This window comes from Monodelphis domestica, chromosome 1 (genome assembly GCF_027887165.1).
Source record: "Monodelphis domestica isolate mMonDom1 chromosome 1, mMonDom1.pri, whole genome shotgun sequence".
Lineage (NCBI taxonomy): Eukaryota > Metazoa > Chordata > Mammalia > Didelphimorphia > Didelphidae > Monodelphis > Monodelphis domestica.
In genome coordinates, this window is record NC_077227.1 from 305,514,680 (window position 1) to 305,537,451 (window position 22,772).

The 22,772-nt window shown below is 38.1% G+C and overlaps 1 protein-coding gene across 5 annotated transcripts in view; it reads right to left on the minus strand.

Moving 5' to 3' along the window:
- The window catches only part of SNX6 (sorting nexin 6), a 67,996-nt gene extending 60,310 nt beyond the window's left edge, over window positions 1-7,686 (minus strand). For 2 of the 5 annotated variants that reach the window (XM_007473342.3, XM_056811087.1), the window contains exons 1-2: window positions 7,533-7,686; window positions 7,307-7,354 (exon numbers count right to left, since the gene is read on the minus strand). In XM_007473342.3, the coding sequence (XP_007473404.2) occupies window positions 7,307-7,354; window positions 7,533-7,538 (54 nt within the window). In that variant the 5' untranslated portion in view covers window positions 7,539-7,686. Of the gene's footprint in view, window positions 1-6,994; window positions 7,065-7,306; window positions 7,423-7,532 lie in introns of those variants that run through there. The other 3 variants (XM_056811084.1, XM_056811088.1, XM_056811089.1) reach the window with 2 other exon arrangements.
- Window positions 7,687-22,772: the final 15,086 nt, after the last annotated feature.

The window sequence follows — 22,772 nt, forward strand, 5'->3', positions numbered from 1 at the left end:
GATCTGCACAAAGGCTGCACAAAAACATCTGCCGTTTCCAACTTTGTTCCTTCTGAGGCAACCTGATGGTCTCCCAATCTGGGGGGCTAAAAATTTTGATGTCAGATTTACTAAAGACACCCTGATTAGCTTAGCTGAATGAAACTTAACTCCAAAGATGAAAATATCTGCCAGTCTCAGCCCCATCAGTAGTAGTAAATATAGGAGGCTATTCCATGCCCAGCCCCAAAAGATTCTTAATGGACTAGAATTTTTGATAAATCTATTAAGCTCGAATTGAAAAGGCATTAAATGTAAGCTTATGCTAGAGATCAAGAAAAGCAATTTCACAAGTAGATCAACAAGCATTTTAATAAATGCAATATGTACTACATGCCAAGGATTGCATCTAGTGTAAGATATACCAAAAAAAAAATCCTGCTCTAATAAAGTTTTTACTCAAATGGAAGAGACACATATATCAAGATTTCAATTTTACACTTGAGCTTAATCAGTCAGTAAACATTGATTAAGCATTTAGTAGTAGTTCCTGTTCTCAAGGAGCTCATGATCTAATTGGGGAGATAGCATGTAAACAACTATGCACCCACAAACTGGATTAATTAGGGCTAACCTCAGAGGGAAGACTCAAGAAGATTCATGAAAGCCTTCCTATAAGTAGGATTTTAGCTAGGACTTCAAAAGAAGTTGGGAGGCAGAGATGGAGAACATTCCCAGCATGGGATGCTAGTGATAATGTCCAGTCAAGAAATGGAGAGTCTTGTTCATGGAATAATTAGTATGTCGTCACTGAATCAAAAAGTATGTAAAGAGTGGAGGGAAAATAAGGTTTAAGACCTGAAACATAGAAGGAGCAAGAGAAAGATTATAGTGGGCTCCAAGTGCCAAATTGAAGATTTTATAATTTCATCTTGTAAATGATTCAGTCACTGGAGTTTACTTAGTGGAGGGTAACTTGGTCAGACTTGTGCTTCAATAAGACTATTTTGACAGCTAAGTGGTATATGGACTGACAGGAGAAAGGAAAAGACTTGTGGTAGAGAACTAGCAAGCTATTGCAATAGAAAAGGTCTGAGAATGCAAATACAACTTGAGGTTAACATAGCTATGAGGTGTTGGTAGACTGTTATGGTCAGAGTCTCCAATGTGATAGGGCAATCAAAAAAATAAATGCAATCTTAGTCTGCTTCAAGAAAAGGCTAATAATGGATCTAGGATTAGAAAGGCAATAATCCTATTTTACTTTGCCCTATTCAAACTACATATATTCTACTGTGTTCAGTTCTGTTTGTCAAATTTTATCAAGGATTTTCATATGCTCTGGAGTGACCAGGATGGTAAAGAGTTTTGGAATCATGCCACCTATTAACTGTTTTAAGTAATTGGACATGCTTAGCACAATCTTTGTTGCTGAGTATTTGAATGGTCATGCAGAAAGCATTAAAAGACTAATTCTGTTTGGCCACGGGGGTGGGAGGGAATTGGAAAATCATAAAGTCACATTGTGCCAAGAAGTTTGACATAAGAAAAAACTTCCTATTCAAAAGTGTTAGAAAAGTGTTAAAAAAGAAGTTAGAAAATAAGGTACTAGGTCTTAACAGTTGGATGACTACTTGTTTTAGATGTTTAGATGTTTCTTGTTCAGGTATGATTTAGATGATTTCTGGGAGTCCCTCAAAACTCTAATATACACACACACCCACAGGTTCTGCTTGTATAACAATCTGTATGTTACATTATACAGAATGAGATTTGGAGCTGAAATGGACTTCAGAGGTCTTCCAGTAGTACTAGTTCATCCCCTAATTTTACAGGGTAAGGTAAAAAGTCACAGGTAGCAAATGGGGTATGGTCAGGATTCAAACCAAGATCCCCAATTCTAAATTCATTTTTTTCTACTGAAAATTGTATATTCTTTTAGAACCTTGAGTTCTTTTCATAAAAAATATTTACTCCATTTTTCTGTCAAGACTTTATTGCTTAGAAAAGACTAAACCTACACAATACATAATTTAACTATAGCTATATAGATACACACACCACACACACAGTATCCCAAAAGTTTGAGACATTTTAAACTTTAATAAATATAACAGTAAAAGAATTTCAGATGGAAATGGAAGGAAACAAATTTTGTCTTCTAAAATTTAATTTATTATATTTTGTTATGTTAAGGGTTCTATGATAAAGTTTTTTTTTTATTCTGTATACTTTATTTTATTTGTACGTTATAACCAAAAAATTAAGTCATAACAACCCAACCCACAAATGTTTTAATTAGCTAGTCCTTTTTTAAGACCAAATTTTCAAACACATCTTAAAAAAAATATTATATATGACTAAGTTAGCCCCATTTTTACACTCACCCAGCTCTATAGAGCTCAGTAAACAAGAACTAAACAGGTTGCCTCATTATTGAACAAGCATACACTGAGAGCTTATAGTATGCATTTACTGAGACAAGGAAAGGCAAAAATCAACATCCTGATCTTAATGGGAGAGAAAATATGTAAATAACAATGTAAACACCAGATATACAGTGTAAAAATACAGTATAAATGAAGATAATCTTAGAGGGAATACCTTCACATAAGATAGTATTTGAGATGACTTGAAGACTATTAGTGATAGGTACTCAATAAATATTTGTTAGATTAATATTTCTTTGTTCATTTTATTTAATACAATTGAATTAAATTTAATCAATTATTTATTGAATGTCAGTCAAGTGCCTAGCTGAAAGCAAGGTTACCACTGGATTAAAAAAATAACAATCTCTACTCAAAAGGAACTCGGAAGTTCACAAAATAAATTAAAATTTTCAATAGTGATTTAATATGAAAAAATGAATAAGTTAACATTTAATTAATCAGAGGAAACAGGTAAAGTAGGTAATGAAGTTAAAGCACGAGGAAGCAATACAACCCAGCTTTTTTTCATAATTACTCAAAAATCTAGAAAGAATGTAAGTATAGTGGTGATGAGGAAATTCAAGGTGAAAACACAGTAAGTTTCCAGCTCTAGTCACCATGGAGATAAACTAAAGGGATTGAGGACCAGACTTGGCCAGGAAGGCACCAAGAGAGCCTTCTAACTATGGAAACTGAACCACAAGAAGTTCAGACCAGTCTTGTAAAGTTAATTTAAGGGTTGTGATTTAAAATCTAAATTAATTGGTCACCAGAGAAAAAATCCTAAACTAAAATATCCAAATCAGTCTGGAAATTTATTGAAATTTTAATTAATATAGAGGGAAGGATTTAAGGAGAAAGAGGGAAGAGAGTATAAGATTTCTCCCACCTGACCTGTGCCAGGGGGAAGTTCAAGATCTCCATCACTAGGTCGCTGAAAAAGATTAAAGGCTTCTAAGAGGATAAAGTTTGGAAAGTAAAGGAGGGAAACTCAGCCAGAAACTCACCACTGAACCAGACAATAGCTGTAGCCACACCAAGATGCTGAAAGGCCCAGCACGCTGCCACCAGCCACCTCTCCACTGCCAAAAGTCCCAGAGAGGAAGTGATGTGAAATATATAGACCTTTTACTCTTGTGTCCCCTCCTCTAAAATTTCTAATCTTCTAATCTTTCTAAGTCTTCTAATCATATTAGAGGCTTTTCTCCATGACTGCCCATTCTTTAGTTCTCATCTTATTTGATTAGATTATATCTTTTGAGTTACTTAACACTTCTTTGTTAAATTCATCTTTTGTTAGTTACTTAACCTTTTTGTGATTAATTTACCCTTTATAGTTACTTAACATCTTTTTGTATCAAGATCTTAAAATTCTAGCTTCACTATAAAGTAAGAGCTAATTACCTTCATTGTTCAATCAGGAGATTACAATTTCATCTTCTCCATAAAGTAAGATCTAAGTAGGGTGGAGTAATCTAAATTTCACAGTCTAGTCTATAGTTCTACCGCCATAAACCTTGCAGTCTTCTATTGGAATGATGGGGACCAGCAACTATCTCCTGGAGTTTTGAACAGAGATAAACTTGGACCCAAAAGAGATTTAGGAGTCTGCAAAATTCAGATTATGAAGAACAAGGACTAGATTTAGCTCCAGAGAAGAGCTGTTTAAGGACACTGAAAATGTGAAGCAAGAGCAGGACCCTAGAGAATACAAAAGCAGGACCAACCAAGGTCCAGGCATTCCTTTCAGAAGCTTGCAGAGGTTGGCTTTAATAAAAAGTCCCTACCTGGGAAGTAAAGCTGGAAGAATGAGTATACAAAAACAGATTTTGGAGATGCAATACAGTCAAATAATCCTTAGGAAAAAAAACTTTTGTCATTGAACACTTTCATCAAGAGAGAAGAGATTAACAGTTGGAGCATACAACTTAAAAGCCCCAGGAAATCTTTAAAAATCCAATTAATCATCAAACTATGAAAAAAAAATAACAAAATCAAAAGTAAATTTGAATTTTTTTAAGCTGGAGATTTATTTTGAACTAACTCATTAGCTAAATGAAAACTAAATTACCAGTATTAAAAAGCAAAGTGGAGTATGCCAAGAAAATAACCATATAAATGAAACAAATGAATATTTTCATTGAAAAGGAAAAAAATAAAGGGCAGCTAGATAGTTCAGTAGATTGAAAGCAAGGCCTAGAAATGGGAGGTCCTGGGTTCAAATCTAGCCTCAGATTTGTGTGTGACTCCAGGCAAGTCACTAAACCATTGGCCTAGCACTTACTGCACTTCTGCCTTGGAACCAATAAACAGTATTGAATCTAAGAAAGAAGGCATGGCTAAAAAAAATTTTTTTTCAATGTATTATCAAGAGATAACCAGCAAGAGATGGAAAAAGAAATTCTATTTACCTAAAATACCTGGAAGTAAATATACAATAATGACAGAACTAAATACTTGGAGAAATGGTCACTGGACATAGATAAACTAAGCCAATATAATTTAATGTGACATTACTCAAATTAATTTACTCATTCAGTGCCATACTATAAGGCACTTCGTAGCTCGAAAACAGTAATAATATTGGCAATAATATTGACATATATTAATAAGCTCGAAATAATGAAAAATGAAAAAAGTAAGAAGCAAATGAGTATTAGATCTCAAATTACACTACAAAGTAATAGTCAGCATAACAGTGGGTTAAGTAATCCAAGGAACAGATCAGATAAACACAACACAGAAACAAATGAACACTGGAAACTAGCTTTGGACAACCCCAAAGACCTCAGTTATAGGAGAAAGAACTTACTATTCCACAAAAACTGCTAGGAAAACTGGAATGCAGTTTAGCAAAAATTAAATATAAACCAACAACTAAACCATTATGGTAAGATAAGCTCCAAATGGGCATGACACAGATCAGTTCAGTTGGCTGCATAAAGACCACAAATTAACATTATCTATGTTGTATTATAGGGCAGCTAGGTGGGGAAAAGATAAGAGTACCAAGCCTGGAGTGAGTTATATCTGAGTTCAAATATGATCTCACAGTCTGTGTAACCTTGGGCAAGTCACTTAAACCTATTAGCCTATCTGTAAAATGAGCTGAAGAAGGAAATGGCAAATCAGTCCAGTATCTTTGCCAAGAAAACCCCAAATGGGGCAAAAAGAGTCAAAATGACTAAACAAAATGACTAAAACTAAATGTATTATATTTTTGTTTTGCTAAACATTTCTCAATTACATCTTAATACCCTTTGACTCCTCTGACAGATGAATCATAAATCAGAGGTGCAAGAAAGAAACTGATTCACATCTATGAAAAGAGGAGAGTTCAAAAGCAAATAAAAAATAGTGAAGATCACAGAAAAAACTAATTTTGATTACATAAAACTGAAGTTTTGCCCAAATGAAACAAATAAAGCAAAGCTTTAAAAAGAAACAATTAAGTGGGGAAAAAAATTTTTGTAGCAAGTTTCTTTATTAAAGGACTAGTTCAAATTCTCCAATCAACAAATAAAAAGTCAAAAGATACAACTCTAAGGAAAAAATTCAAGTTATCAAAAATCATATTTTTTAAATGGTCCAAATCACTAGTAAGAGAAATGCAAATTTAAAAACTCTGAGGTTCCACATCACACTTATCAGACTGGGAAAACTGGCCCCAAAAAAGAAAATGACAAATGTTGAAAACGCTTTTTTGTAAACAACAACAAAAAACAAGCACATTAACGAACTGGTTTAATCATTTTGGAAAGCAATTTGGGGCTATGCCCCAAAAGTTACTAAATTGTGCATTTTAGGCTGACAGGCCTATCAAGAGATCAAAAGGAAAGCAAAAGAACCCATATGTACCAAAATGTTTTAGCAATTCTTTTTGTAGAAACTAAGAGGGTGTCCTTATTTGGGGAATGGACAAACAAATTATGGTATATTAATGTACTGAATACTATTGTGTAATAAGAAATGATTAAAGAGGCAACTGTGGAGAAAGCTGCAAAGGTCTGTGTAAAAAACCAATACTGGATGAAGTGAATAGAATAATTTATACAATAACACTTATCAAATCAAAGGGCTTGCAAAGGCTAAAAAACTCTGAACCAACTCATCAAAAGGAACCTGGCTAGGCTATACTAATAATCAATTAACGATAAAGATCACATTTGCAAAATACAGTTGAGACTTCAGAAATAAAGAATGGGTAGGGTAAGAGGAAGTTAAGGGATTTCCAGTGACCGTTTCTGAAATAATTACTCTCAGGAGTAGAATATTCTCTTATACAGAAAAAGTTTTCATGTGTCAGTCTGAATTATTCATACATTTTTTTAACTTCCCAAATTAAACTTGCCAAAAATACAATTTAAAAGTTTAACCTATTAAGTTGTTTTTGGAGTGATAAAGAGGCATAAGAGTGCGTAGGAAATAGCGGATAAAAATCTATGCGAACGTGTCGTGGATCATAGAAGAAATGAGTTTTCCTGCACCTTAGAATGGAATGCAGGCCCAAGATATTCTTTGAAGGGTCAAAGCTGTAAGAAACTGGGAAAGGCTGACTGCCCCGGTTCTCACTGTAAACCTACCAGAAGGACTAGCTTCCTGGGCTGGGCGAGAACTCCGGGCTCCAGGGGACCTCAGCGTGAACAGAGAACGCTAGAAGGTTGGGATGGAGGAATGAAAAGCAGAAGAGCAGGTTAAAACACCCCGGGACACAGGAATAGGGGCGTCCCCAAAGGAAGGCGGATTGCAGAAGGGCGGGGCAAAGCTGGGCGGCCACAGGAGTAGAGTGCTAGGCTAGTCTACGAGTATGAGTGCCCGAGCGGACAAAGGAGGTGCCCTCCGGGGCCCCAAAGAGAAGAGAAGGAGGCGCCAGAAGTAAATGAAGCAAAACTTACTCCACGGTCCTCCTCAGCAAGGAAGTCAGGGCCGTCGTCCAGGCCTTCCTGCAGGGTTGGTGGCGCCGGGAGCACCCAGGAAGAAGGTGGGAAAGGGGGAATACAAAGAAGAGAAGTTAGTGCGAAGCAATCCCCCACCTTTCCCCGCCTGCTGTGCCCGCAGTCCCCGCCGTCCCCAAAGCCCCAGTCGCGCGGCTGGACACTCCAAGAAGGCGAAAACACCCACCATCATGGCTGCTCCAAGCCAAGGGCTGGCGCAGGCGCACAGGAAGCGGAGGGCGGGGAAAGTAGCCGGAGGGAAGGTGGGGCCCAAAGAAGCATCCGGTGCTCCTGGGGTCCTGGATTTAGGGGTTGTAACTGCCGTGTTATCCAGGCTGTGGTGCTGCTTGTCTGCCAGTGAAGGAACATTGGATAAGACTATGCAAACTTGCTGACGGCTTCATCTCTACCAGCTCCATACTATCCCCATAGTTGGTCTGTCCGGGGCTGCTCTTCTCACCAAATATACACGCCCAAATTTATAAGAATCAAGGGAAACTAAAATCTTCCTGATCTCTTGTCACAAATGATCCAGTTTTCTCCAAAGAGAAGAAAAACAGTCTGCAAAGTATAAGCCAGTGAGGTGGTCTTAAATTCTTGGGGAAATTGTTTAAGAGATCAAGCTTGAAACTATCAATTCATGGCATACCTGATTTAAAAACAAGTCATTCCACACTTTTATTTCATTTAAAAATTTTATTTTGGGGGGTTTTCTAGACTGGTAGATCCGGAAAATGCCAAGGATACAATTTGTTAGCATACAGGTGGAATCAAAACTACCCTAACTCTAGTGCATTAACTAGGTGCAGAGGCTTTTTAATCAGAACAGAATGTGAATAAGGCACGAACATACACCTCCTAGAATCAATTAGTCATTATGTGATAGACTGGGTCTTAAACTGCCTAAAAGGTAGAATCTAGCAGAATTGGAAATAAGAAATTCTGATCATCTAGATTGGAAAAGTTGGAGCAAGCAGAGCAAAGAACAGACTGGCCTGTAAACAGAGAGAGCTTATAATGGGGAAAGGCTTTCTTTGCAGGTGTAGAGAGAGGAGGATTCTGGCTGAGGAAAATGTCAAGAAAAGGTCAGCTATTTAGTCAACTCCATGTCCCAAAGCCTTTCTATAATTGTTCTTTCTCTAGATGTGGATAATATTCTTTTTTATAAGTTCCTCAGGATTGTCCTGGATCCTTGCATTGCTATTAGTAGTGAAGTTTATCACATTTGACTGTCATACAATGTTTCAGTTACTGTGTACAATATTCTCCTGCTTCTGCTCATTTCACTCTGCTTCAGTTCATGTAGATCTTCTCAGTTCTTATAGAAATCAAACTGGTCTTCATTTCTTAAAGCATAATAGTATTCCATCACCATCACATACCACAATTTGTTCAGACATTCACCAATCAAGGGACAACTCTTCATTTTCCAATTTAAAAATAGTTCTTTTCATTCAAAAAAATTTCTCCACAAGGTAAATCATTCCCATCTATGTGTCTTAATTTGACCAAATATAATCTCAACTGGAATACTCAGGGAGTATTTTATATATTTAAATAAATTAATGAAAATGAGTCTTGGTTAAATAAATCTTATTCATTCAATGGTTGGTCTTCTTCCAGTTTCTCTTTGTATCCACAATAGATAATTGCTTATTAATTGGAACAAACTAAAAAGTTTCTTTCCTAAAATAAGAAGTATCCCATAGCATCCTTGTTTATAGCACTAGTCTTGTTCTTGGGGTTGGTGTTCCTTATCCAATGGAGAAAAAGATCATGTGATTCTATTGGTTAATGGGTCATAGATGGCTGTGAAGATTGGATTTGCCCTGATTGTAACAATAAATGTACTTAGCTCTTCCTTGATTGTGAAGATTAAATTGTAATGCCCTGTATATTTTTGGATTTAATCCCCAAAGTACAAGCATGATACTTAAAATTGAGTATGGAGATCTATCCATTTTGGATTTAACCAAAAAAGGTATGAACACTCATCTCACACACTGAGTGGGAGGTCTGTGACCCATGTGTAAAAGAGTGGGTGATAATCAGAATCAACTGACTGCCTTCTGGGAGGCCCTAGATCAGAGCATCAGCTGTGATAGGTAGGCATAAAGATTAAGGGAAGTGATACAAGAAAAAAGGTCTTTAAAAGAAAGTGACATGGGTCTAAACTGAGTTCTTCTGGAAGTTCAACTTGGACTTCTACTTCTATTGAAGTTCTACTGGCAGTTCTACTGGAGTGGAGAATAATTCTTCTGAGTGGTGACTGGACCTGTTTTTCCTGGTGTAAAAAATAGACTCGAATCCAGAACTAATTTCTACCTACCTCAGTTTCTCTAATTTTTTAACTGTTACAGTTTTGGTGACCACTAGATTGGACGAGAACTTCTCAAAATTTTTAGCCTAGATAATGATTTTTTTAAGCCACATTTCTCCAAGATGCTTTTTTAGAAAATCATCTTGGTCAGCTCCTGCCTGCAGCCATCGGCTGGCCGCTGCCTGCCTGCCTGCCGCTCATCCTCTTCGGACGGCCACTTCTCCCTGCCTGCAGACCTGTTTGCAGATTGCAGCTCACCTGCCCACCCTGGCTGCCCGCTCTGGCTCCCGGTCCTTCTTATCTGCTTTCCTGTCCCGGCCCTGCCCACCCCGGTGGTCTTTCTCTCGCTCACCAGGTTGGAGCAGATCTGCTCATCACTCAAGACTCATTCTACCAGCTGGTAACAAATGGGGGGGGGGGTATTGGCTCCACATAGGTGGATCAGAGTGTAGGAAGGGAGAGACAAGAGGGAAAGAAGAAAGGTTTTTTCAAGCAGGAACTTAAAAGCAATGGCTATTTTACAAGGATGTCTTTTAATTGCATTGATCCTTTTATTGACTTCACCTGCATCCATTTAGCTAACTTTGGGGAAAAAAACTCTGCTTCTCAGCAAACTGAGAGCCAGGCCTAAAGACATGTGGTCCTGGGTTAAAATCTGGCCTCAGATACTCCCCAGCTGTGGGGCCCTGGATGGGTCCCTTAACCCCCATTGCCTATCCCTTACCACTCTGCCTTCAGACAATAGACATTTAAATGGATAATTAATAATTAAAAAAAAAACACACCCAAAGAACTTCAAAGAGACTGGAGGCTATATATTTTAAGGCATTTCAGACTCCAATGGGTTATAAAAAAAAAAACTCTATTTCTATTGCATTTTACCATTTGTTTTGTTTAAGATATAACTTTGTGATTTTAAGTTCATATATTACTGGATTCAATATTATTCTGTTATACTGTTCATTTTAATGTACTGAGTTTTGACTAGTTATATTCTGTTGCTTTTCCCCTATAACTATTGAACAAATATAATTGAATAAGCCCATATATAAAAACAGCTGTTTTCTATTTTGCCTTTGTAAATTGTCACATAGAGGATAGATGGACTTCATCAGAACTGGTTACAATTGTATAACAACCTTTGGAAATTTTACTATGCTAAATATCTCAACTGATATTAAGGGTTTTTTAAATATGATTTTTGGAATTTTTTTTTTTACAATCTCTGGTCATTTTTGCCTGCCCCTACCACGAGGTGTAAGGCCCATTCTAGTAGATGAAGTGAAATGCATTTTATAACCCCCAACCTTCCCACATTTCTAAATATGTGAATGGCAGTTAGTGCAGTTAATCTCAGGGGTGCAAAAAATTGTACCCCTAAAAAACCTCCAAAAAAGGAGCATCTCTCATTTATAACTCTTCAGCTCACTACTTTACTTCCACCAGAATGATATTTCTTGATTATGTTCTAAACCCAAGATGAGTTTTACTTTGTTTTGAAAATATGTTTATTACCAAGGTTGAAAGATTTGCTACGCTTATAAAAAACTTGTGACAAATATCCATCAATTCATAGGTTTTAAAAATCCCATACAGCAACTTACGTGAAATATAAGTGTGTTTGTTTGCTATTGTAATTAATTGGGCTATTGAGAATTTTGGGGATATTGATAACTACATATTTGTACTACTGTTCTTTAAAAATGAAAAATGTTACTCTGTTCAATTCATTTGTCATACTCACAGTGGAGCATGGCTAGAGGAAATGGATCTCATTTTTGATGAGAAAGCCTTGTATTCTGTATTTTCTTAGCTGACACAGTGTGTTAATGATTATAAGCTACATTTTTGAATTCTTTAAAATTTATATTTTTCTTGCATGTGCAATATACTATTTCAGTTTTTTTCTCCTTTTTTATATTTAAAGCACATGTCACCAGCATTAAGATTTTCTTTAACTTTTTGACTTTTCAGTACTATAAGTTTAAGATACATTTGTTAATGCATACCCAAAAAGCTAGAAGACTATAAAAATGATGCCACTAATTATTTAAAAAATTATGGGACTTTGCTTAATGATTCTGTCTGATTCCAGGACAAGATATACAAACAAGAGCCATTTCACAGAGCCAAAGAAAAGCCAATCCAGGATGGATTGATGCACTTCTAGGCCAATACAAAGATCTTGAACCTAGTGTGAAGACTCAAGGTTACTGTGTTTAACATTGTTACGACATAGGCTTTCCTTGTGTCCACACTCACTCTGAAAATACTCACAGACGAGTATCCCCGAAACCTTGGCTCCTATAATCTGGTCTCCTTTTCTGCCTTCCATAGTGTGGTAACTTTCTACTGATTGGGTAAATGCATCATTGCTTAGATCATTTTAATTGGGCCCTGATTCAAGGACCTGTTATAGATGTATTTTTCTTTTACTTGGAATTTTTACATATAAGATTTTGATAGTCTATATTTTCATCCAGAAATTTTTTCTTTTCTTTTGGATTTTTCTGATACCTTTTTAATTTCTCTTACCAATTGGTTCACATACCTCATACTTCAGCCATGCATCCCTAAGTGATCCTGTATTTTTCAATCACCCACAACATGGGGAAATGTAAAAAAAAATGTTATTATTTAAATTGCAAAGTTTAAATTCTTTTTGAGAAGAATTTTAGGTAAAGAAAGATGATACCTCTCTGAATCCAGAAACTGAACTGTTGGAGAAGACACCATGAAGAAGCCTCCAGACCACAAGTGCCCAAAAATGAACTTTGGGTGTGGTTGATTGAACATTTATTTTTATGTATACTTTCATGCCAAAGGAGACTGCCCCCTAACTGACTTTTTGTCAATGCGACCATCAATTATTGGTTTTGGTTTTTTTCCCTCTTATCCTCACATTATTGTCATCTTTAAGTTGATTATGTTTTCATGATACTTTTGGGGAAAAAATTAATTTTTTCCAAAAATGATCACACAGTGAAATGTAAAAAATAGACTCGAATCCAGGACTTCAATCCCCAGAATTCCTTGCTCCACTTCCCCAGAATGCTTTGTAATATCACTGAATTCTCTCCTGGGCCGAGAGTGAGATGGGGTATTTAAACCTGGTTGTGAATAGGCTTGGGCTCTCTCTTTTTGGACTTCCGTTTTGGAGCAGACGGGTCTCTTTTTGTAATGTAGGAGAGGTTGTCTAGGCCCTTGGGCCTAGACACGTGCTTTCTTATTCTGTATTTCTTTAAATCCTTAACCTTTACTAAACTTCATAAAAATAATACTCCTTGCAGAGAGAACTAATTTCTACCTGCCTCAGTTTCCCTAATTTTTAAACTGTTACACTGGTGACCCTGTTCCTTTGGACTGACATGTGGTGAGTATAAAGGCTGACTCCCTTTCCCTTGGCCTTTCTGGAGGCACCAGCCTCTGGAGAGGCCCATTGCCATGAGACTCCTTTCCCTTGGCTGGGGCCTCTGAACTCCTGCCTGGCTCAGAGGAGGCTGGAGTAGCTATTCTTTTTCTTCTCTTTCTTGCTTCCTTAATATCTTTACTCTTTATTGTAAAATAAACTACCATAAATTTCATTCTGACTTTAGTAATTCATTTGAGATTTAGTAATTAAATCCCTGGCCTCCAACTAAAATATTATTCAGTCCAACAATAAATTTAACATGACTATGGTAAGGGTCTCCATGCTTTCAATATAATGATGAGTGGTTTGATTTGAGTTGAATTACATGCAGAATGTGTTCAACCATGAGAATCATAGCAAAAACCCTTTGTCAAGGAATATTCCTTGATTCTGAAGCCATTCCTTGATTTCAGGAGACTAGATAACTATCTTCTTTATGGCTTTCCAACATTTTCTCTAAAGGCTTCAATGTGATATACAGGAGAAGACTTACCTACCTCAATATAGGTAAAAGTATGTCAGTGCTCTCTATGAGGCTTTAAAATTTCAATAAAAAAGGAAACCAGTTCACAGAAAGGGAAAGAATTTGGTGTTATTCAGGGCAGTTATTTGATTTCATATATTTCCCCTATTATCATCAATGCATTAAACTTCATTAAGGTACTGTGGGGGTTTATTTGCCTAAAAAGAGTGTTTTCATTCAATACCAGACCTAGACAAAGGAAATAACTTGGTTATGGAATGAGTTTAAAAACTGTTTAATTTGTTTTCCAGTACCCGAACTATCAGGGAGTATTGTGATAGATAGACAGACAGACAGACGGATGGATAGATAGATAGATAGATAGATATCCTTACCTTCTGTCTTATAAAGGCTAGGCAATTGGAGTTAAGCAACTTGCCCAGGGTCACACAGCTAGGAAGTGTCTGAGGCCAGATTTGAATCCAAGTCCTCCCAACTCCAGACTTTGCTCTCTTTTCACTATGCTACTGTCAACTTGGAAAAACAAAGAACCATTAAAGTAGTCAACAAAACCAAATCTTTAATCAGGAGAGATATAGGTCCATAATAATCAGCTGCTACCCAGAGCCAAGCACCAAATACTATACAGAGTCGAGACCCTGGGACTCTTGGGATAATATCTCTTGGGACAATATCTAGGTGACTCTCTAAACAATAATAGAACATGGGGATTTTATATGCCTTTTGGGGAATTAAGCACATCAAACATACACTGACAGGTTGTAAACTGGCTTGGGAAAGAGGCTTTAGCCAGAGGCTGGAGTATCAGGGAGTGGTCTACTACAATGGATACTAAAAGGATGTTTCCAGCATGTTCTAGAGAATGGATCTCTGATACAATGGGGGAATCTTCTAAGACTAAAAGGGTGACAGCATTTGATAATTTCTGATAATTTCTATTACTCCTATTTATTTCACTGAATGAGTGCTGGGAGATCCTTTATTCAGTCTAAAACAAAGTCACTTTAGGACTTCCCTTAAAAGCAAGTTCTCAAGGTAAATGGGCAAACCTGGGTCTTCCAGAATTCACATTGACACTACTTAGTTATATATTTGTATGAGACAATATGGCTTAGATAACAGAGACCATCTAGGTTAGCAGAGGCAAGTTTTAAACTTTCTCATGAGAAAGGGGTCACACCCTAATGGCGCTGCCCAACACATGGGTACAGATACATATATTTTATAGATTCCTGACATAAGGCCTCCTCCTCTTTCTGTTTGACACCCCATGGTCTGGGGACCAAACTTAAAATTTAGGTGTGAAAGTCTAGCAGATTAAAAAAGGACAGGTTACACAGCAAGAGCCCCATCACAGCATGGGCTTCATCATCAGTTTCAGTAAGCTATGGCAGGGAAAGGTTATAAAGAGATTGCTAAATCCTTAGGAGTGGTTCTTCTGACTTCCAAAGGTCAGAGGAGATAAGGAGGTAGCCTAGTGATTTGCTCTCTTCAAGAGCTCTCAACTCTCTAGGTCTATGGCAATAACAGAATGTCCTTGAGATCTTGTTTTAAAATCCTAAGGAGGTTTTCCTTCTCTAATGGGATCTATAATAAAATCCTACCCAGAGGAGAACAAACTAATTCTTTTCTCTCCACACATATTCAATTCAATTAAATAAAATGAGCCATACTTAAATACAATCTTAACTACTAAATACTTTGTCTCATTTCAAATAGTTTCCTTTTTATCTATAATAGATATTCATTTGTAAATCAAAACAAATGGAAATGATGCCATACTAGAACAAAGTATAACATCCTGATTTGTAGTGTCAACTTGGAAATCTAGAAATTCCCAGTTTATTTAGTTGGGAGGTAGAAACCCCAGGTTTTGACCTTGTCATAGGAGAGTTTTCTCCCTGAGGGAAGAGTTTTCTCCCTACTTCACTGGACTAAGGCTAACAATAGACATCCTGGTAGTTTGGGTGGAAATTGCTAATCCCATCAGAGGTTAAGTATCTCTTTTGTCCCAATGGTTTCTCCCCCTAGGCTAAAGTCCTTTACCAAGGTGGCCCAGCCTGGGCTGAACCTTTCCCTTTTGTGTCCATTGTAAAGCATTCCTGGAGTCTGGAACTCCTCATTTTCCTTTCTTACCATTGTAAAGTCAATCAACTGACCTTCTCATTCTAAGCCCCCAGGTTTCATCTTATTAGTTAGTGGTGACCGAGAATGACAATTGTCTTTGTGCATTTTCATCTACAGTGTACCCTCATGTGGCTTTGGAGTCCAAAGGCTGAGGCGCAAAGTTTGTGGCACATGGGGCATGGGACAACAGTTGTTACGGGAGGTGTGGTTGTGGCCTGGTGTTGGCATTCACATGCAGCAGCAAGACTTCGCTCATCTTCAAAGGTGGTGGCGGCATGGTGAATGTGGGTTCGCCAGCTGCTTCTGTCAGAGGCAGCGAGTTCTAGTTGCTTTGGTGTAATGCCAGCCCACTTCGAGTTGGACTTTAGCTGATCCTTGAATCTTTTCTTTGGTTGGCCTTGTTTCCTGAGTCCAGCTGACAGTTCACCATAGAATACCTGTCTTGGTATTCGCTGTGGGTCCATGCGGATGACGTGTCCAGACCATTGTAGCTGGGTTTTGAGGACCAGGACTTCGATGCTGGTGGAGTTGGCTCTGCCGAGGACTTCCTGATTGGTGATTCCGTCCTGCCATTGGATCCTCATGATTGACTGGAGAGAGCATTGGTGGAATTGCTCCAGCTGTTTCATGTGCTTCCGGTACAGTGTCCATGTCACACAACCGTACAGGAGCGAGCTAAGGACCACTGCGTTGTACACTTTGAACTTCATTGCAGTGATTACACCGCTGTGTTGGAGGAATTTGCAGCGCAGCCGCCCAAGTGCCTGGCTGGCCTTTTGGACCCTGGCATTAATCTCTTGGTCTAGGGACTTGTCGTTGGTGATGGTGCTGCCCGGGTACTTGAAAGTGTTGATGTTAGAAAGCTGCGTGCTGTTGATTGTAATGTAAGGCTGGTTAGTTGGCCTCCCTGTTGCAGGTTGGAACAGCACCTCTGTTTTGCTGAGGCTGAAGGCCAAACAGTTTTGTTGCGGTGGAGAACCTGTCCACAATGGTTTGATAAAAAGATAAAAAAGGCATCAGCAACAGGTGGAAAGAACACTTCAGTCAGGTTTCATCTAGAAAGGTATTTAAGCACCCCAACTTGGATGACTTTGAAAGTGTCATTCTCTTAATATTTGGCATTCCCAGGGGTCAGTGACCAGAGAGGCCAGAGTTTAATCCTCAAACTCTGTGCACTGTGTGTGGCACGAAGCTTTGTGTCAAGGCCTACTAGTGCTGAACCCCTTTTGCCCTTGATTAAAGTGATTTTGACTATTTAATAGTTCTGTGTTTTTTCCCAGTCAACAGTATTAATGGTCTTGTCATTGAGGTTAATGTTCCTTTTGCCATGGAGAATAACAATCTGTTGATCTCTGTACAATCAGGCACAGGTAGAGTTCTTGACTGGAAGGAACAACTGACATAAATGAAAGAAGAAAGGAAAAAAAGAAGGAAGAGAGAGAGAGAGACAAAGACAAAAACAAAAACAAAGAAATATGGAAAGGTTTTGAAAAATAGCTTGAGCTCTAGCTCAAAAATAGCTCTAGCTTGAGGTATTTATTAAGAAAAACCATTCCCCATTGACACCTGGCTGATATCAGTGTCAGACAGAGGAAAACTATACAGATAGTTATTTCAGAGGAATATTTTTAAAGATACAAAGTCTCTGGATAAAACACAGAATTGCTCAATTCTCATTACTGGTAAAGTTCATACATTTATGGCTATATGACTGGAAACAATAAAGATGGGGAAAGGGGAGACCCAAATCTTTGTGCCTAGGACAATTGTGCCTTTGGATATGCTAAATCCAAGGTAGTCCAAGATGCTAATTAGGAATGCTAATATAAACACTGGTAGACTTGGCCAAAGGTCAGTTGTGAATTCAGCCCATATATTGCCAATTAATAGACTTTTAGATATTGGAAAAATGTCCCCCAAATATTTTTAGAAGTCCAGGACTTATTAACTCATGAGGCTCTCTGATATTGTCACAACAAGAAAATTGCTTTTGAAATATCTTTTTTTTTTATTTTTTATTTTTTCAGTATTTTGCAAAATACTGAATCCTAGCTTTTGCCATAAGATCTAGTGAGGCAACATCATTTTTCTCAAGGTAATTCTTTCCTTGTAATCCCTTCATAGTCCAATTCCACTGGAAATAAAACCTTTGCATTTTATGTCAATTATTCAGTTTTAGCTTGAATGTGCATCTGTTTTTCAATTATATATTCCTCAGTAAAAACAGATAGTTTTATTGGGATTCTCTTGGTTAGTGGATCATGAATGCCTATGTCAAAATATACTTTCTTCCATGTAAAGATGAGAGTTGTATGAATAATGTTGAATTATGTAATAATTAAAATAAATAATATTTCTATTTCTACCCAGATATATATTTTATAAAGTTTATTAGGAAAGATAGATAGACAATGTTCCTAATAAGTAACCTGACCTCATGGTTCCTAGCCTGCAAGTCTCTTCCTCATTCTCCCTCACCTGCACTGTCTCTTCTCCTCATGGTCCTCCTGATTCTCTCGTCTGTCTCCCCCGATCCTTAACTTTTATTGACGTGCAGAATGTACACCAATGCAACCCTGGCACAACTGTGGTATGTCAGGAATGTTTGATAGACATGTAAAGTTATTCAGGAAGGGGAGGGGATGCACTTCATTGACACAATTCCCCCTGTGATGATTTGGGAGATCCTTCTCCCCAGTGGATCATTTAAATATAACTATCTTATAACTCTAAATACCTTCTAGCTAAAAGTACATACAATATTGTATTTTTCTAAGAGAGATTTACAATAGTTAGAGATGGGAATAAAATACAAAAACTGATTGATAGATGCATTGACAAAATGCCAACTAGGGAGCAGTCCCCTTTGGCATAAGAGTTTACATTCAGAATAAGTATGTTTAATCCCCTTCAATTCAGTTCATTATATGCCAAAGTTCATTCTGGATCTTTTGATGCAGTGTGTGGCTTCTTCAGGCATCTTTACAGCACCTTCTCCAAAGGGATCCACTTTCTTGATTTTGGGATTTTGTCAAGTTTTTTTTTCCTGAAATCTAAAAAATTTTAAACCTTGAATTTTAGGATAATTACACAATAATAATTATATAATCCCCCCTGAGGAGGGTGTTGAACAACACCAGAATCACACTGGGATACATGACTGAGTTTTGAGGTATATGAAATAATTGTCAAAACAAAAACAAAACAAAAACAAAACACCCCCCAAAAAATCCCAAATAAAAAAGTAAAAAATGAAATTCTATATAAAAATAATAAGAAATTCAGAAATGATAAAAATAAAATAAAAATCTTATGTGTACAAAATTCTGACTAAAAATATTAAAACTGTAACAGGTTCTTGAATCACAGACAGGACCAATTAAAGTGACTTATGTCTCACAAGCCCATAGGATGCTGAGAGACCATCAGACCAAGACAGCTTGACAGAGTCATGAGTAGTAGCTGGGGAGACCACAGAGTGGTCCTTGGTGAGATGTGATTGCTCACCCAATTCCCCTTTACATGACCTCTTTCATCAATGCCCCTTACCTATGAATTGACATGATTATTATTCCCCCTAGTCTCAAAAAAAATAATACTAAAGCAAAATATCTGTACCCCAATTCTCTAAAACATCACCAAAAGATCAGACCCTTAAACCCAATCCCAAAAAGACTATCATGTGTTAATTTTTATTTAGGTACATAATTCCCAGTAAAACTGCAGCTGTTACAGGCCAAGCCCAAAACTTTCCCACTCACAGAAACCTATTCTCATGAAGCCAGCACACAAATCAATCACAGAGGCTCATACAATAAGTACAAGTACATCAAACTTCAGTATGCCTCAGTGACTCGATTACACAAATCAGTAACTCAGGAACTCCCTAGTAAAGAACCCTGAGAAGCCAGCAGTCTAAATTTGAATTATATTCCCAGTACTCCTCAGCCTCAGTGATATGATTGTTGAATTGTCTTTTAAGAACTGCTGATTAATTATTCATTTTATTAAAAGCAATATGTAAGTTTCCTTGATTGTTTATAAACTCAAAACTTCTCACAGGGTAATGAGAAAATTAAGCCACATGTGACAAAATCATTTATCTTGTATGCTGTCTGTAATCACAATATAAGAATATAGAATGTTAATCAAGTGATTTGTTAAAAGTTAATGTATCACTTTTTCAATTATCTCTCTTTGAACATGTGTGTTAGGTTATGCAATCTGCATGCCAAGAAAATGGGTATAAAAATAAAAGTCAAGCCTAGGAATGGCGGAGCAGCTGTCAGATGCAAAGCAGTCCTATGGCCGTAATGATTAAGGTGTCTTCCTTTTGTTATTTATTTTGACTGATAATTCACCACCTGTCTGGAGACACTGGAGTTGCAAATGAGGCTGGACCCTCACGGAGGCAATAGGACAATAGCAGCAATACAGCATTTTACCCATTTGCAGCCAGGACTACAGAAAATTGCCAAATTATAAGATAGAAAGGACTAAATTTCAGCAACAAATGGGAAAATCATTCCCTGGTCTAATTGTACCATCACTGTCAGAGATTGGGGGAGCCAGGATGATAGCCAACCTGAGGCACTTGACTCAAAGTATTGCATATGTAGTGTGGTACAAGGAAGTCCTGCATCTTAACATATGTCAAGTGCTGCAACCTTGATTCTCACACTAGGTTCAAGTCCTTTTGTATTGGCATAGAAGTTCAACAATCCTCCCTGGATTGGATTTGGCCTGTTCTGACCTTGTGCTACTTGGTAACTATGGCTGATTCCTAAGAAGTGATGTGTGAGAGTTAATGGATGGAGTAAAGAGCTTATAAGGTCAGACCAGGAGGCTGTCTGGGTCTTCTGGCTGGAGTGTGAAGAACAGAAAGAACCCTTGCTAGAGTTTACCTACAGGCTCATCATGGTGGCTAATAGATTAGAAAGCTAGGTATCTCTCTACTTCTTTCCTACCTTTCCCTGTCTTTACTGATACTATTACTTTGATTTAATAAAGTTATTAAGCTACTATCAGTCTCATAATTTTAGTTATTACAATGGAATGTTTTCCTTATTGGTAGAGATCACATTGATTTCATCATTAATTACTTATGGGCTTGTTCCACCTGGATACATTGGGCCTTGTGCAGAAGTGATGGTAAAAATTGAGAATGTGGACTAAAATATTGTCCAGAGCAGTGGATCTCAGGTTACCAATTATTTTCCAATCTTTTTAGGAGAGGTCTTTGGGTAAAATATGTTTAATACGTAAAATCCTTTGCTATATCGTGGTTTACTCATCACGGTTTCACTGTATCATGTTTGTTTTTAATCTATTTCTGTATTGTGGAGTTCTTACTATATCTCAGAATTTTTTTGCAAGAAACTACCAGTTTATTGAATGAAAAATCCAACAGCATCTCCCCCACTACCCACAGCCCAACCAAAAGAGCAGCTGAGCCCAGGCAAGATGCTTTGGAGAGCAGGGCTGAGTGATAGGACCTGGGGGCACAGGAGGGCTATGAAGGGAGAACGCCTTTCTATCCAATCCTCTGGGATGGGGACAAGTTCTGGGGCAAGAAGGAGGGGTGTCAATGGACAGAACACTGACTGAGGCCTGTAGCCCTAGCACCTGGAGTTCAATCCCCCACATCTTCCCTGTGAGAGAGGGGGAAGCTAGGGTTCAAACCTGTGTTTACCATGAGGAAGAAAGAGGTCTGTGGACACACAGCCAGACTGGGGCAAGGATGAAGAGTGGAGGGATCATAGCAGGGACTAGCCCAATCTGGGAGGCTGCACACAGAGAGAGAAGAGGGAGAAGGAACAGGTACAGGGGTGGGAGCCTGGGGGAAGCAGGACTAGGCTGGAATGTGGGAGGGCAGCAGTACTGGGAGCAGAGAAACTGGAGTAGGCAGGGCCTGGTGCACAGGTGAGTCACACAGAATGAAGAGGAGAGAGCAGGCCAGAGCAGGGTGGTGGGAGCAGAAGTCTATGAGTTCTCCAAGACACACACACATCGACAGGACACTACGGAGGACATTGAGAATGCTGGGCAGGGCCCCTAGAAGTGGGGCCCAGGGGCAGAGAGGCCCTTCCCTATTTGCCCCACTAGTCAGGGGATGGAGAGGCTTGGCCTCCTTCAATGCCCCTTTCATGCTGGCCAGTTGGCCAGCTCTGTCCCTTTGGCCTCAGGTCACCCCTTCTGTCCCTCCTTGGGAAAGCCGAACTGACTTGAGACAGAAATGATGTTCTGGGCGAGGTGGGGTTGAACTAACTCCTAACCAACAGCTGGGGACCCGTGGGTGCCCCTCACCAGCTCTATGTTCTGTATCCTGGGTGCTGATTGGCTCATTGACTGTAGCATCAATCTGCTTGCTCGCCTGCTACTTTGTGGATTTTCACCTATCATAAGGATGTCTGGAACATAATTCCTACAATAGGATCGCTGTATATACAAATGAGCTTGAAATCTCATAATGAAATTGTTAGAATCAGTAGAAAAGTGGACACTCTGGCTCTGGTATGTTGAGATTTCCCACCACTCACTAGAGTTGTTAGGATTAACTGGAAATAATTCTAGTATTTCCAAAATTCTGTTAGGGGACACAATACCTACATATTTCAACAATCCATGAAGACTACAGAGAGAAGATAAAAGCAAGAGGTTCTAATGAATAATGAAGATGCTCCAATTTGTTCCCTTTCTGCTCTGAACCTGGAGTATTTGACTTTGGAGACTTAACTACCACAGGAGTTAAAGGATAGGTTGACTCTGATAGAAATCAAGAGGATAAGTGTATTCTCAGTGTATTAGTGGGATGTCCTTGAGGTACAACCCACAGAATTCTGCTTACTGATTCTTGACTATTCAGAGAAAGATCGTAGGATAATTCCTCTGTTTATGATAGAAGATATCAGAAATCATTTCAAAGAAATTCTAGTTAATGTCATCATTACAAAATCCAACAGACCATGTATACCACCTATAGTTGTGTTGCTTAACAAAAATGGAAAGATACAGATGTGTGTTAATCACTGAACTTAGAACAAAGGGACTAAGGTAGACTATGCCTTCCTTCTTTTCCAGGTGC